General features: G+C 42.4%; 1 protein-coding gene across 1 annotated transcript in view; it reads left to right on the forward strand.

The window, feature by feature from the left end:
* The window catches only part of LOC126162001 (graves disease carrier protein-like), a 174,526-nt gene that overhangs the window by 50,877 nt on the left and 106,780 nt on the right, over nucleotides 1–16,869 (forward strand). The window contains exon 3 of the mRNA XM_049918222.1: nucleotides 3,878–4,011. Within this exon, the coding sequence (XP_049774179.1) occupies nucleotides 3,878–4,011 (134 nt within the window). The remainder of the gene's footprint in view (nucleotides 1–3,877; nucleotides 4,012–16,869) is intronic.

Consider the following 16,869-nt stretch of genomic DNA (forward strand, 5'->3'; position numbering starts at 1 on the left):
TTATACGACTGTCAGGTGATTCAACCTGCTGCGCTGCCATTGGATAACAGCATTCCAAAGGGTGTTACCCGACAGGATAACGCTCGCCCAAATACCGTTGTTGTAACCCAGAGTGTCGACATGTTGCCTTGGCCTGCAAGACCACCAGATCTGTCATATGGGACGACAACTTCAGCGCCATTCACACACAGCATAAACCGTCTCTGTATTGAGCGACTAAGTGCAACAGGCATGGAACTCCATCTCACAAACTGACATCAGGCACCTCTACAACACTATGCATGCACGTTTGCATGCTTGTATTCAACATTCTGGCGTTTGTACCGGTTACTAATGTATCAGCATTTCACATTTGCAGTGGCTGATCTCGCGGATACATTAACGTGTGATCCTGCAACGTTACTCACTTAAATATGTTATCTAGACAAGTGTATTCCCGAAATTTCATTACTCTTTATTAATTATTTTTTGGCATTGCGATTTTTTTTCGTCAGTGTGTGTAGACTTCACTGCTACTGTACAGCGCATGGCGGAGGGTACTTGTCCTGGTATTACACCGATTTTCTGTTCTATCAGTAAACCCCCGATTCCTTAAAGAATCGAACTCCCTCATATAAAGCAGCTTCAAACGCCTAATAAAAAATGAGTTAATTTTCTAAATATTTGACATTAAGCGTGTAAGTGAGAAAAAGTTTGAAAAAAGGTTTGAAATTATGTTTAAATTTTGTTGGAAGCCGCTAAGCAGTCTCATTATCAAACACTGGATGAGTATAGTCCGGGTAATTTGTGCTCCGTTTTAAGCAAAAGCTAGTTGTTCGCGCATCTGAATGTCTATGACGTCATATCTCACAAAAATACGTGTAGTACAATGATGTATTTTTGTACACACTTTCAGTGATATACGCGGATATTATATGCAAAATGTGTCGCTAATACAGTCAGTAGTAAAGAGGTAATAAATTAAAAGTTGTGCATGATGCGGCAGTTTTACTGCCTGAACAGCGAAAATATAGTAAGCAATAAAGCTTTTCATCATTTTGTGGACAGGTGTCAGAGAGAAAAAGTTTCGTAATGGCTTTAAATTGTGTGTAAAGTTTGTTGCAAGTCACTAAGTGCTCTCATTCTCAAATACTGGTTGAATATAGTCTGGCTATTTGCGTGCTGTCAGTTACTACACCTCAAGAGGTGTACATATTTTTAGCTGTAATACTTGTCGATTAAGATTATACCCCATTAATGAGTAGGTTATTACAGTGTTTTAAATTATTAAATTCGGTCAATAATTACACTTAGTATTGAGAATCCAAATTTTAGTTGCCCCTGGAAGCCAGTGGGTAGGGAACTTGTAACTGCGATCATGCACCTCGTTTGCCATTTACCAACATTGACTCAATTCGCGTGCTTGTGTGAGGAAACTGCCTATATCTCTCTGTACGTGTCCTACTCTCTGTTGTCATTTGAGTGATACCTGCGCAAGATAGACGGTGGTGGCAGTATAATGATGGCACCGACTTCTTCGAATATGGGTTCCTACAATTTACTCAACATGTTTCGCGAAAACCCAGTCGTTGTTCTCCGGTTTCCTGTTTAAGTTACCCGAGTAGTTCTATTACTTTTGTATATGCTATTATCATATTAGCAGCGCGTCTCTGAATTCGTTCAATGTCAGTTGTAAGGCCTACTTGAGAAGAACTCCAAATACCGGATCAGTACTGTAGAAATGGTCACACTGACGTCTTGTCTGTGGTTTTCTTTGCAGATGCATTTCTCTTTCCGACAACCATTCCAAGAAATCTATTTTTCATTCGCCTTTGGAAATACTGATTTTGTACATCTATATACATACTTCGCAAGTCAGCATACGGTGCGTGGCGGAGGGTACCCTGTATCACTACTAGTTATTTCCTTTGCTGCTCCATTCGCAAATAGAACGAGAGAAAAACTAGTGTCTATATCTCAGCATGCGCCCTGATTTCTCGTATCTTACCTTCGTGGTCCTTATGCGAAATATATGTTGGCGACAGTAGAATCGTTCTGCAGTCAGATTCAAATGGCGGTTCTCTAAATGTTCTGAATAGCGTTCCTCGAAATGACTCTCCCTCCAGTGATTCCCATTTGCAGCCCCGAAGATTCTCCTTAACGCTTACGTGTTGCTTGAATCTACAGATAAAAAATGTAGTACGCCGGCTCCTAATTGCTTCAATATCTTCGTTTAATAAGATCTGTCGCGGATCCCAAACACTCGAGTAATACTCAAGAATGGGTCGCACCAGTATCCTGTACGCGGTCTCTTTTACAGATGAACCACACTTTCCTAAAATTCTCCCACTAACTCGAAGCCGACCGTTCGCTTTCCCTAATACAATCCTTACATCCTAGTTCTATTTCATATCGCTTTGCAACGTTACGCCTAGGTACTTAAACGGCATGACTGTGTCAAGCAGGACACTGTGATTGCTGCATCCAATCACTATGGTTTCCTGCTCATCCGCAATAACTTACGTTTTTCTGCATTTGGAGCTAACTGCCATTCATCACACCAACTAGAAATTTTGACTAAGTCATCTTCTAGCCTCCTTCAATCACTCAACTTCAACACCTTCCCGTACACCAGAGCATCATGAGAAAACAACCGCAGACTGCTGGCCACCCTGTCTGCCAGATCATTTACGTATATACAAAAAAAAATGGTGGTTCTATCACACTTCCCTGGGACACCACTGACGATACCCTGTCTCTGATGAACACTCGCCGTCGGGGACAAAATATTGAGTTATATAACTTAAGAAGTCTTCGAGCCACTCACATATTTGGGGACCTGTTCCATGTGCTCGAGCCTTCCTTAACGGTCTGCAGTGGGGCACCGTGTCAAAACTAGAAACATGGAGTCTGTCTGTTGTCCTTCATCTATAGTTCGCAGTATATCATGTGAGAAACGGCCAGGCTGAGTTTCGCACCAGCGATGCTTTCTAGAACTATGCTGATTCGTGGATATAAGGTTTTCGGTCTCAAGAGAACTGAGAATATGTTCAAGGATTCTGTATCAAACCGATGTTACGGATATTGGTCTGAAATTTTGCGGATCCTTTATTTTCTCCTTCTTGTATACAGGAGTCATGTGAGCTATCATCCAGTCGCATGGGAATCTGCGCTGGGCAGTTGATTGGCCGCGAATGCGAGCCAACTAATGGGCCAGTGCCATAGGGTACTCTTTGTAAAACCGAATTGGGATTCCATCTGGACGTGGCGAATTATTTGTTTTTCAACTCTTTCTGTTGTTTCTCTACATCAGGGATGCTTGTTACTATGTCCTTCATTCGGGCTCTATGCGATGATAAAACGACAGTATGTTTGCACGATCCTAGTGCGAGGAAGATTTTTTAATTTTGCTATCTTCTGTTGCCACGCTGTTTGTTGGCCCGATTTCCTATCTTTCCCTAGTAGTTCCTCTAAATACTAATACCATTTGACGTGCTCTAGATGTTCGCTACTAATCTTGTTATCAGGTATTGTAGGTTATATTGAATTGTTCCTGACCTGCGGTTCTCTGAAAAGGAAAAATAATCCCTAATATTGATTTAATATTTTATCCATTTACTTTTAAGTCAATGTCAGTAGAATTAGAGGGCAGCTGTTAACATCCGAGTGTTATCCTCATTGAAAAATGGAAATCACTTTAAATATGATCAGTTCCTAGAACAATGTTCATTACGCTAAGCTGTAATTCTAATTCAGAGAGGAGCAGTCTGTTATTGGGATACCGTTGTAGTGTTTGTAGTGAGCAGCCGGAAGATAAGAAAGTACAAGGAGCAGCAGGATACTTGTTAGGACAGTTACATTTCCGAAGCTAACACTTTTTTCTTCGATGTTGTTTTAGGTGTGTTCTCGGGTCTTCGGCACATCGTGAGGAAGGAGCGGTTCTTCGCTCTGTACAAAGGCAATGGGGCGCAGATGGTGCGGATCTTCCCGTACGCTGCCACGCAGTTCACAGCTTTTGAGCTGTACAGCAAGGTAATCGAGCTGAGAGACTCTCTTCCTCTGCCTCTCATTGAAAGCGTGTAATCTCATTTCTGTGCAGCTCTACTTTACATAAACGCGATGGTAATTAACTTTAGATGTATATGTCCGCCTGAGGAGAAAGTACGTTTTCATAGTCCAAGAGCCGAGACAGCTTACTTTGTGTTCCTGCAGTGAACACGACGATGTTTTCTGACAAGAAACTGTGTGTGATAAAGATATCAAGTTACGTCACGATACGTCGTTGGAACACACCCCCCCCTCCCCCCCCCTCTCTCTCTCTCTCTCTCTCTCTGTCTGTCTGTAACTGGCTAAATGAGCTCGCTTTCTGGCCGATAGTAGGAAAGAGCATACTATCTGCAGTAGAGTTGTACTGTGTTGAAACCACTCTTACGAGTTAAGACTGATAAGGACGAAAGTAACTTTCGCATGATGTTTCACTGCCAAGCAATACAGCTCGGCGAAACTTTGACCATACATAGACACAACTGCTAAAGTACAGTACGGAGGGTAACGGAGAGAAACGTTCATTGAGACTAACAGAAATGTCTCTGTTATTCAAAGACAATAAATGCACTTAGGTCACCACGATTTCTCATCGTACCCTGATATTGCAAATTAAAGGACATGGCGTGTGGTCGTCACAGACGACAGTGCATATTCTACAATGTGCTCCCATACTGGCAACAAGGTTGGTACCAGTAAGGCGTTCTTGTGGTGGGGCGGTCTATTCTTTCACCAGCGCGGCCAGAACCGCTGGATGGTCGTTGTTGGGTGTGTACGCATGTCACACGTGCTCGGTGAGATTTAAGTTGGGCGACCGGACAGGCCAGTCAGTTTGCTTGAGTATCTTCTCGATCTAGGAGCTGCTCCACTCGCGCTGTTCGATGAGGTCGCACATTATCATCCACAAAAAATCAAGTCAGGACGGAGTGCACCCGTGAAAAAGACGCACATGGGAAAGGAGTACAGTGTCACAGTAACGTTGAGCGGTCAGTGTACCGTGTTCAAAGATTTGTATGCCAATATGTCCATGCAACATTATGGCGCCCCACGCCATAACACATGGACGACCAAAACGATTTTGTTAGACAATGCGGTTCGTTCCCTCATATGGTGAGAGTTGGAAGCACGTAATGCACTCAGGAACATTGTCGAACGTGATTGTTATGGTGGTACAGGTGTTATGGTATGTGGAGGAATAGTGTTGCATGAACGCACTGATGTCTAATTATTTGAACACGCCTCACGCACTGGTTAAGGTTACTGTGTCACTGTACTACTTTTTTTCGATCTATTGTTATTTCATCCGCCCCTCGCCCCATATTGGGGCTGGGGGGGGGGGGGGGGTGAGCCGTTAGCGATACAATCAACCTGCTCTTCTGATAACTGACAAGAAAAATCTAAATGAGATGAAAGAATAATAAATAAAAAGGTGATATACGTACATTGAGTTTAAAGATTTAAAGGTGAAAATAAAATGAAAGTTTTTATCTATAAAAGACTTGAATTCCTTCACATTTAGCTAAAAACAATTGCAATAAAAGATAAAACTCAGAAGCACAATAAGATTACATTTCAAAACATATTAAAAAACCTTGATGCAGAACACTGATGTTACAATGAAGCACTTCACTGGCACGAAAGCTTGGAAGGACTTGCTGTGGGGTAGGTGGTCTGTTATTAAAGTTGGAATGGTGATCATTCGGAAGGATAGAATGAAGATGGTATATAGATGGAGCATTGGTGCGGAGGTAGTGTGGGGTAGGAGCGAGTTTTGAAATACAAGACGGTTTGGGGCGAAGGGCGTTTTAACGAGGCTAACATTTGTTAAGGGAAAGGGGCTAGGGAAAGAAAGATGGAAGAGGAAAAAAGGGCTGGTTTGGAAAATACGTAGAAGGGAGGGAAAGCAGAGGTGGAATGCCTGTGGTGGGTTTAACGTTCGTAGGAGGGATAAATGTCGGAACGGAATTCATGGTCTGGGAGGTGGAGACGGTTAAGCTCCTTTGGCAGACTATGTGGAGGATGTGTAGATGGAGGATTGGTGGGAGTTGGCACCAGCGAGGTAACATACTAGATTGGAAAGTAGAGGGGAAACTATAGGATTATCGGAGTCGAGTTTGCGAATGGTGTAGGTTTTTTTTAGTTCAGTGTGAGGAAAGATGGGAGTATGATGAGTTGATAAAGGATTCATATTGGGAAAACTAGATGGATGTGGGAGGTAAGGTGGAGTGCATGGCATTCAAGGATCTGGAGGGACATACAGAACTGGGGGGGGGGGGGGGGGGCGTATATCAATGCAGCAGCAAAGGATGGGTCAGATCAAGGTTTTGTAGGTGTGGAGAACAGTGAAGTGGTGTAATCCACATGTTTGGTCAGTTAATAGTTTTAATATATTTTGGGCGTTCTGTGGGATCGCTAGTAGAGGAGGTTTCCGCGTTAGTTGCCAGTCGATGGTTAGTCCAAGTTATTTCAGTATGTTATGAACTGGATAGAACGGTGGTAACGGTAAGGTAGAAATCGTGGAGGTTGAAGGTGCAGTTGGTTTGTCCTATAATTATTCCCAGGGTTTTGGAGGGGTTGATATTGAGGAGCAATTTGTTATACCAGGTAGTAAACTGATTGAGCTGGATTTGGAGGGATTGTTGGATTTCTTGAGTGTAGGGGAGAGGGCGAGGAAAGCGATGTTATCAGCATACTGAATGATGGGGACTAGTGGGGATGATTTGGGCATATCATCGTCCAGAGGAGATAACTGAAAATGAATGTATTTGTTTGTAATTACTTGAACCACCTCATAGTGTCTCTATAGTTCTCAGCTAAGATAAACGTATTAGCTGATAGGCACAGTCATAGGTTTTCTCTCTTTTAAAAGAGTGTTAATGCGTCTAAGGCACGACGTCGTTATGGTGCTTATGCGTCCATAGCAAGGAGATGGATTAGACGATTTAGAGATGATGGTGAGGTAGCGAGACGTCCAGTACCTGAAAGATCACAGCTCTCTAAACGGAGACAAGATGAAGAATTGATGAGGACGGCCCAGAATGCTCCCTTGTCACTCATCCGGGAACCAAGGAGAGATTCACATTTCCCGAGCTTGCCGAGAACTGCTCACAGATGATTAAAGGACCATCGATTCATGTCCCGTCGTTCTCTTATCAAAGAACCGTTGCCTGACGAACAAGTCGTGGATAGACTAGCAATTGTCAGTTCCTGGACAGATGTTGATTGCAGGAAAGTCATTTTCTAGGGCAAGTGCACAATTGAGTCCTCGAACAGAGGTCCTGCTCATGTTTACTGCTGAAGTGGTCAACGATATGACGCGCATTTCGTGGCCACACGCGCTAGAAGCGAATGCATAAATGTGGAATGTTGGGGCTGGATGTCTTACATGGGTGCAGGAACTTTAGAACGTATCCAAGGCAAGTTCAATTCAGCATGCTATGAACATTTCCTTGAAAATGTAATCATTTCTGGGCTTGACTTTGGTTCACCGAAGCATGTCTTACTTATCAACACGATAATCATCCATTACACAATAGCATTAGGATTCAGATCTGGTTTCAGAGGAGGGAGTATATTATTCAGTGTCTTCCGTGGCCTCCAACGTCATCTGATTTCAATACCATAGAGCACGTGTGGCACAACTTAAGAAGACTCTGCGGGACAATTTGCCAGACCCTTCTCCGGGTACTGTGAGTGCCCTATGGGATTTGGTTCATTCTTCATTGGAGAGAATTGCCATGGATGAGAACTTTTCCCATAGACTTCTCACTTCTATACCTCAAAAGATCCAAGCTGTTCTTGACGCCAGTGGCATGTGGACTAAATACTGAAGCTATACGTAGCCTATTATTCATTTTATTTTATTTAATTTTTCTGTAAAAGGTCTACTAGTTATTAATTTAAAAATACAGTTCTACTTGCCACTATATTATTTGCATTTTTATGGGAGGCCAGATGAACATCACCCTCCAAGGATGATTATTTTTGTTGTTATGGGAGGTCAGATAAATATTACCTTCCAAGGAAGATTATTTTTAGACATGAAATTCAGAAACCATAGTTAGTTAGTTAGTGAAGAGAATAGTGAAAAAAGTAAATAGTGAAAAAAGTAAATAGTGAAAAAAGTAAATAGTGAAAAAAGTAAAATAACAAAAAGTAAATAAAGCACGAAATCTCTGCGACGCGATAAAGAAAAAAGACTGCGATGAGATTCGACTCGACACATAATACAGTAAGCTGACATGCTGTCAAGGAGCTAACGATCTCTTCTTTTTAGCGTAACCGTCAAGTATGCCTACCGTAGTTGAACGAATACTAATCTGGAAACAACAGATCTGGAAGGCACATGCACTCGCTCGTGTAAGCCGCGCGTGAGGAATTGAAAAATACGCCAATCAGCTGATACGTTTCTTGTGGAATCTAGAAAAGCCTACAACCGCACAATTTGTAACAAATTAAGGTTTGAAATATTAACTGCACATGTCTAAATAAAAAAGAAAATGACAATCGACTCCAGTTACATTCAAACGCTCGTCCTTTGCGATAGTAAACCATCAGCCTAAAGTATAACCACTCAGCCATTGCATCATATGTGAAACGCTCGTCGTTGTAGTAAGTCTGGCTACGTGGAGTTCTTATATTTCAACCGTTTCTAAGTGCTCGAATAAAGATTTTCAAAAGAAATGATATGATGAGTTAAATTGCAATTAATCTCGACATACACTGTATCATAACTATTACATTGCCTCTATTTGACTATGTTAACACCAAGCTGAAGCTCCACAGACTGCCAGAGTTATGAACACTTCTGAACTTAGGCATGTGCAATGCTCTATTCTTGGCCTCTCATTGTACGTGGAGAAGCTCTTGGAACAAGAGAATATTCGACGAATGAACTGTCCTGTCTTTCGCTCGGCTAACTCTTTGAGTATCAGTGGTTTCCGCCCGAAACCTCGATCCCATTAATTTTTTTAAAGAAATATTAGTGTGTTTCGCATGAAATCACAGACGCTACTGCAATACGGGGACATCTAATGGTACACTTAGATACTTACACGTATGTAGTGCATTTGGCAGTCCCTTAACAACGCTAAAAGCAATAGTCGGCGCGGAGATTGTGACTGTAGGAGATTGTGACAAGTGATTATATATGAGAGAGAGAGACCATATTGAGATCATTGACAGTGAAACGAAGTACATGTTACGTTATTGTAACGCAGAATTGAGTTTGTACTACTGTTTTTATGAGTCGTTAGCAGATGAAACTATTGGGGAAGGATGCACTTTTGATAAACATTTGTTAAATTTTAGGCCCAATTCTGATATTGCGGTCTGTAACCTGTTTCAGGCATTACGGGTTCATGGAAGTTTTGAGAAGTGGGATTGTGTCTAGGGCAAATGCGAAATTCTTTCCAAATATATTGCACGAAAGACAGGTGGTTGAAAACAAATACGTCCCAGTGCTCCCAAAGTGAAACTTCCTCCTGAAAGGAGTTGATTGTTTACTTCTTGCCAATTTTTTTCTTGTACTCGTTGCTTGCTAAGACGGTAAAAAAACAATATTGTGAAACATTTTAAAATTATGATTATTATTATTATTATTATTTGTATTCCTGGAACTGGAAGCGTTAAATCCCATCGAGCGCATGTGGGATGTGTTGAGGAGACGTACTGTAGCACTTGCACATACACCATCGACCATCTAACAGTTGCCAACTGTGGTGGAGCAATGGAAGGACCAACCACAAGAACTCCTGACCAATCGTATGGCCAGCATAGGAGCTCCTTGCAGAGTATGCACTGCCGTCTATGGTGATCACACAACCTATTAAGAACCATGCCCCACCTTTTGTTATGTCGAGAGGACCATCATGAATCGCGGAGACTTCAATGTAATTATTGTCTTTGAATAACGATCTCCTTTCTGTTTGTCTCAACGCTATTTCTTTGCGTTACCCTCTGTACAATACTGTAGCAGCTCCGTCTTATGTATAGTCAAAGTTTCACCGAGCTATGTTACTTGTCAGTGACACATCATGCGAAAGCTACTTTCCTCCTTAAGTTTTGCACACCAGCGTAGTAATCGTACATGAATAAGCAGGGTTCAACCTCGATGTCACTGGAGATCGGGCCCAAGCTCAGATTGTACACGGTAAGGACATGAACGCGGCCGCAGTCTTTCCTACATTTATATGTACATGATTATTCTCCAATTCACACTCGAGTGTGTGGCAGCTGCTTCACGATATCACCTTCAAGCTATTTCTCTGCCTTCCATTCCCGAACAACGCGGGGAAAAAGGAACACTTTAAACTTTCCGAGCGGAACTCGATTTATCTTACTGTATGTCGGTGATATTTCTCCTTATGTACGTGGGCGTCAACAATATATTTTCGTATTCGGAGGAGAAAATTGATGACAGTAATTTCGCGAAAAGACCTCGCCGCAACGAAAAAGTCTTTCTTTTAATGATTGCCACCCCTTTCGCGTGTCTTACTCCTAGCACTCTCTCTCTCCCTTATTTCGCAACAATACAGAACGAGCTGCCCTCCTTTGAAGTTTTTCGGTGTCCTCCACCAGTCATATATGGTAAGGGTCGGCTGCCGCGCGACAGCATTCCAGCGTAGTACAGACCAATGTAGTGAGGAGCCTGCCCGGCTAGCCGCGCGGTCTAACGCGCTGCTTCCCGAGCGGGAAGGCGTGCCGGTCCCCGGCACGAATCCACCTGGCCAGCCTGTGGATGGTTTTTAAGGCGATTTTCCATCTGCTTCGGCGAATGCGGACTGGTTCCCCTTATTCCGTCTCAGTTACACTATGTTGGCGATTGCAGCACAAACACTGTCTCCGCGTACGCGTACACCATAATTATGCATGGTGTAACCATAATTACGAATCACACAAACATTTGGGGTTACACTGGTCTAGTATGAGACGTTCAGGAGGGGGGGGGGGGGGGGGTCACACTGGGGGTCTAACCACACAATAACCCTGGGTTGTGAACCACCGTGGGCTACGGCGGGGACGAAGCCTCTCCGTCGTTTCTATGTCCACGGTTCAATACACACAATGTAGTGAAGGCATTCTCCGTAATAGATTTGTTACATCTTCTAAATGCTCTGCCAATGAAGCTTTCCCCACATCATTTCCTGTGATCGTTCCAGTTTATTTTGTTCGCAATAATAATCCCTCAGTATTTAGTTCACAGCCTCCAATCTTGTGTGATTTATCGTGTAGCCGAAATTTAACGGATTCCTTTTACTACTCATGTAGATGAACTCACACTTTTCGTTATTTAGAGTCAGTTGCCACTTTTCGCTCGCTATAGACATCTTGTCTAAATCATGTTGCAGTTGGTTTTGACATGTGGTTACTTCACTAGACGGTAAATGACATCATCATCTCCAGACAATCTAAGAGGGCTCCTAAGATTGTCTCCTGTGTCGTTTGTGTGGATCAGGAATAGCAGAGGGCCTATAACACTTCCTTCCATGGTTACTACGAACTATGATCTATCGGACAGGAAATCACGAATCACACAACTGAAAGACTTTCCATAGGCACCTGATTTAATCGGAAGTGTCTTGTGAGGATCTGTGTCAAAAGTCGTCTGGAAATCTAGAAACGTGGAGTCAATTTGTAATTCCTTGTCGATAGCACTCGCTGCTAGAGTTTCATAAGAACGGTATTTTCTGAATTCGTGTTGACAATAGATTTTTCTTCGAGGTAATTCATAATGCGCGAACACAGCATATGTTACAAAATTCTGCTAGAAAACGACGCCAGTGATATGGGTCTGTAATTCAGCAGATTGCCCCCATTTTCCTTTCTAGAGTACTGAAGTGATCTGTGCAATTTTCCAGTCCGTAGGTATGGATCTTTCGTCGAATGCGTGGTTGTATATCATTGTTAGGTATGTGGCTGTCATATCAATATACTCTGATTATGAGCGAAACAATCCTACATTCATTGGTTACAAAAAGGAGCGACCTCTGTAGCATTAATTTCTGTTAACTGTATGTGGTAAATGTATCATGTAGAAATGACTTGCGTAAATGTTCATGTGACAAAATCACTGACATCAGTTTCTATTGAGACTCAAGGAAGCGTCCTGGTACGAGTACTGTACAATGTTCATACGAATGATCAACCAATACATCAGAGAATCAATTCGTAGATGCTGACGATACAAGACTGACAGCTCAAGGTTCGACCATCTAAGAGGCAGAAGAATAACTGACACAAATTTGAGCACTGTCTACGTCCTTTACGATGAAGCCAAACCCCAGCAGGTAGCGACTTTCCACCTCAAGAACAGACAAGCATGGCGAGAACTCAGTGTGATGTGCGAGGTGAACAGCATCAGCACTGCCCACGACCCTGGATCGCACCCTAACTTGGGTTGTCGATCCTCGACTGTTGCGAATATCAGTTATGGGAATGCGTCTGTATGCAGCAGAGTACACTGCTTGTGTCTGAAGTGCATCTGCAGATTTAAAGACTGTGGATACCGCAGCAAACTGGTTAGTGCCAGTTCCAACGGGATGCCAGAAGCAATCAACAGTGCAAAAACTCTACCCTCTCATTGGTATTGCATCCGCTTACATGCACCGGGACATTGCGTCGGATGTGAAGAGGACGAAGATGGAAACCGACTGCCCTCAATGCACGGATGAAGACACTTGCGACCCAGGAAAAGCTTCATACGAGTAACGCAGGTCCTCGTGTGTGCCCATAAAGGCACCTGGTCGAGAGATGACGGACAGAACTGGATAACCTGGACATCCTAACAAGAGAAGTGCCAGACTGTGGTAGTGAGGTCTCCTATCCTGCTTGGCGAAATTTGAACAGCATGAGGGTGGGAATCCGGTGCTGCGTGGATGTGACGACTGGACCACTTGTTGCAGTGCCGCTTTGTGGGTCAACATTTCATACCAAAATATATTTTTAACTTTAAGTACAACACCATTTCGGCCGCCATTTTCTGGAAACAACTTCTTTAAACGGACTCTGAACAGAAAGAAAGAATGTGTCATGCTGATAGGATCAACTGAATAATCTAGGGATATGAATCCAAATTGGAATGTAAAATTTGAAAAAACTTTATAGGGCAAGGTATCAGAATATTAATTTTTCATCAGCTTTTTTGTGATTATATATACAGGCTGTCCCATTTGTCTTGACCATCCTAAATAACTGTTTGTCCAGATGCAAATTACCAAATGTTTCAAGCAAATGTTCTTCAGCCGTCAGGGGGACATCAATCAGCATGATTGCCTTCGTTGTAACTTTGCTTTTTACAAAGATATGAACAGCGGTATGACTTTTTTAAATGGCACCCTGTATTTTTTATTCGGTAATTCATTTCCTCTCCTAAAGACCTATTCAAAATGTATCACAGTGTACCATTCACTGAAACACAACGTTATTAATTACATAGTATAACATTGACTTTGAGCCCGGGATCACAAACTCGTCCACTTGCTGGAGTTTTCAGAAAACAAATGAAAACCAAGTAAAAACATAACACAAAATTGACTTTGACTCTCCTGTACCATTGCCCAGGAGTAGAACATTCAAAGATGCTCAAAGTGGTGACCCTGGACACCGATACACTGGTTCACTCGTTGAATGGAAGCGTTATTTACCTCTTCCAGTGTTGCCTGCTGAAGAGAATTACATGCAAGCACGATACGTTCCTGCATGTTTTCTGGAGTTGTTGGAATATCACGATAGACAACGTCTTTAATGCATCCCCAAAGAAAAAAAGTCCAGAGGATTTAAATTAGGAGACCTAGCAAGCCAAGTGACTGCTCCTCCTCGACCAATCCATCTGACAAGATACCTTCGGTTCTACATCTACATCTACATCTATACTCCGCAAACCACCTGACGGCGTGTGTGTACACGACTTGTACTCAAGGCATTATATGCTGGACATCCATCGTGTTGATATCACATAGGCATTCTGGTTCTTAGCGGCACTTCATCGAGAAGAGGAGGAAGAATTCTTCTGAGGAAGTTGGCATACGCTGTGCCGTTTAGACTACCGTTGATGAATTAAGGGCCAATAATTGTAGTACCAAGCATCCCACACCAGACGTTAACTCTCCATTGACGCTGATGTTCCACCTGTCTAAGCCATCGTGGGTTGTCGCTGGACCAATAATGCATGTTCCTTGTATTTACCGGTCCTATGAGAAGGAACATCCATCGTTAAATAGAACATCGGAGAAGAAGTTCGAGTTGGCGAGGATTTACTGCTGTGCCCACTGACAGAACTGTACACGATTCTGGAAATCATTCCCATGCAATTCTTGATGATGTAGGTGTACATGGTAAGGATGGAACCGGTGATGTTTAAGAATACGATGTACACTTGTTTTAGGAATGCCAATCTCGTGTTCAATCTGTCGTGTGTTCACATGTGGATTCACAGCAACGGAAGCGAGAACAGTAACTTCGGCAGCTTCGTCTGTGCAAGTGCTACGACGATTGCGTTGTCGTGGGTTGAAACTTTCCGTTTCCTGAAATGTCGCAACAAGACGAGAAAACACCCGTCGGGAAGGTGGGTTCTTGTCAGGATATCGCTCTCTGTACTGTTCCGCTGCCCTCGTAGCATTTCACCTACCTTCAACAACAATATAAGTAACGTTATGTCGATGCAGTTTGTAGGAAGGACAGCCAAGGACAGCCTACTTTACACAACAGTATTTAAAAGGACTAAACTACTGTACTAAATGTGCCATACGTAAGAAGATAGTATTGTAATTACTGTTCTGCCAACTTACATTCCCCATAGATGAGTAGCATTTCTACCTCCTCTTCGTTGGTGTACATTCTGCTCACACAACTCTTCAACTGACGATGGTTGACGGAATGACGGGTGTGCATTCTACTTATGTTTACATTTGTCCTCTGCCAACGTCAGTACGTGGATGTGTTCCATACTCCGAGTACTTGCACTAAGCGCTGGGAGCGTCAACGTCAGTGTTGTGTTATGTAATTAAAACGTTGTGTTCCAATGAATGGTACACTGTGATACATTTTTGAATAGGTCTTTAGGAGAGGAAATGAATTACCGAATAAAAAAATATAGGGTTCCATTTAAAAAAAGTCATACCGCTATTCTTATCTTTGTAAAAAACAAAGCTACAACGAAGGCAATCATGCTGATTGATGTCCCCCTGACGGCTAAAGAACATTTGCTTGAAACATTTTGTAATTTGCGTCTGGAAAAACAGTTATTTAGGGTGGTCAAGATAAATGGGCACTCCGTATACACATATACGCATTACTCATATTGGTTTATAAACAACTCGATAGCTGCGTTTCGTGAGATTCATGCCGAATGATTTGCTCGACATGGAATTGTCACTATTATAGAGTCAAATCGTCAGGGACACATGGCGATTATTGTTAGAGACAACTCGAAACAATGAGGACTTCATGTGTGTAGGAACACCATTATCAACAACTCATGTGGCTAAATACACATTCCCTAACAGTAATCATTTCTCATTACAATTACACACCTGATTGAAAACGTTTATTTTCGTACACGTTTCATTCTCGACATTGCATGTTGCGTTCTTAATATAACTGTATAGTGCAGGTGACTGATGGCACAACGGATACTGTTTGACAGTTACACTGTTCACGATTGATTCACTCTTGTTACAAGGCCGAACATGCGTATCACGTAGCGCAGAATGCTTACATATCGCCGGCCAGCGTGGCCGGGCGGTTCTAGGCACTACAGTCTGGAGCTGCGCGACCGCTACGGTCGCGGGTTCGAATCCTGTCTCGGGCATGGATGTGTGTGATGTCCTGAGGTTAGTTAGGTTTAAGTAGTTCTAAGTTCTAGGGGACTGATGACCTCAGATGTTAAGTCCCATAGTGCTCAGAGGCATTTGAACCATTTTTTGCTTACATATCAAATTGAGAGACTGACTAGTAAGCTCCATCTCATGCAAAATAGGCTCGATTACATTTTTCTTTCGCCCATGCCTGTTTCAGCATGTTATATGCTATCGTCAGTGGCCTTATTATCTACTCAAAATCAGTGTGAAGACTGTCATAGAACAACAGCTTTTGAAGATACTGTTAAGTCTTAGAAATAAGAACTATTCCTACAAATAAGAACAGTTTTCTGATTCATATTCATTCATGTAGGTTAAGACCGTGTCCCACGTTAGGAAACGATCTGTGCAATATTCATGCCTGTAAGGTTCGTTGCGTAAATTCTCTTTATAAATAAGAGAATAAAATACTTTATTATCTTAAGGGCCCCACATACGAGCGGGACGAAAGATCGCTTTGTACATTGCGCGTGTGTAGCAAACTGCAGTGATCGGTCGCTGATCGCTGGTCGCATGGAAATCCCAGACAATCTGAAGGATTGCATGCGATCTGTGCACGAAATATGCCGCCTGATTGGTTAGCAGCTATGTGTCTCAATGTGGCTGCGACTCGTTTCTCCATTTATCAAGCGTGGTTGTGTAGTTTTGGTTCGTTTCGCTTTGACCACATTGATTAAGAAATTTACGTTAGAATTTATATTTATCCAGGAACCAAGAACCGCTCTGAGAAGTGATGTAGAAGCTGGGGTAGCCATTTGTATTGAGAAGTAATACACCCAGTGATTAGTATTTTGAAGCTTGTGCTTTAGTAGCAGAAGTAATCGGAAGTTCATAGTAATAGTCGCGATACAGTGGGCTCCATCTTAGGATTTTGTGTTATTTATGAAATAATTATACTCATTATTAAAGTTTCTAACTTCTAAATGGAATGACATACGTACTGACTGCAGTGTTAAGAGGACATTTTAATTTAATTGTTCAGAGCAAA

The sequence above is a fragment of the Schistocerca cancellata genome, chromosome 2 (genome assembly GCF_023864275.1).
Source record: "Schistocerca cancellata isolate TAMUIC-IGC-003103 chromosome 2, iqSchCanc2.1, whole genome shotgun sequence".
Classification (NCBI taxonomy): Eukaryota; Metazoa; Arthropoda; class Insecta; order Orthoptera; family Acrididae; genus Schistocerca; species Schistocerca cancellata.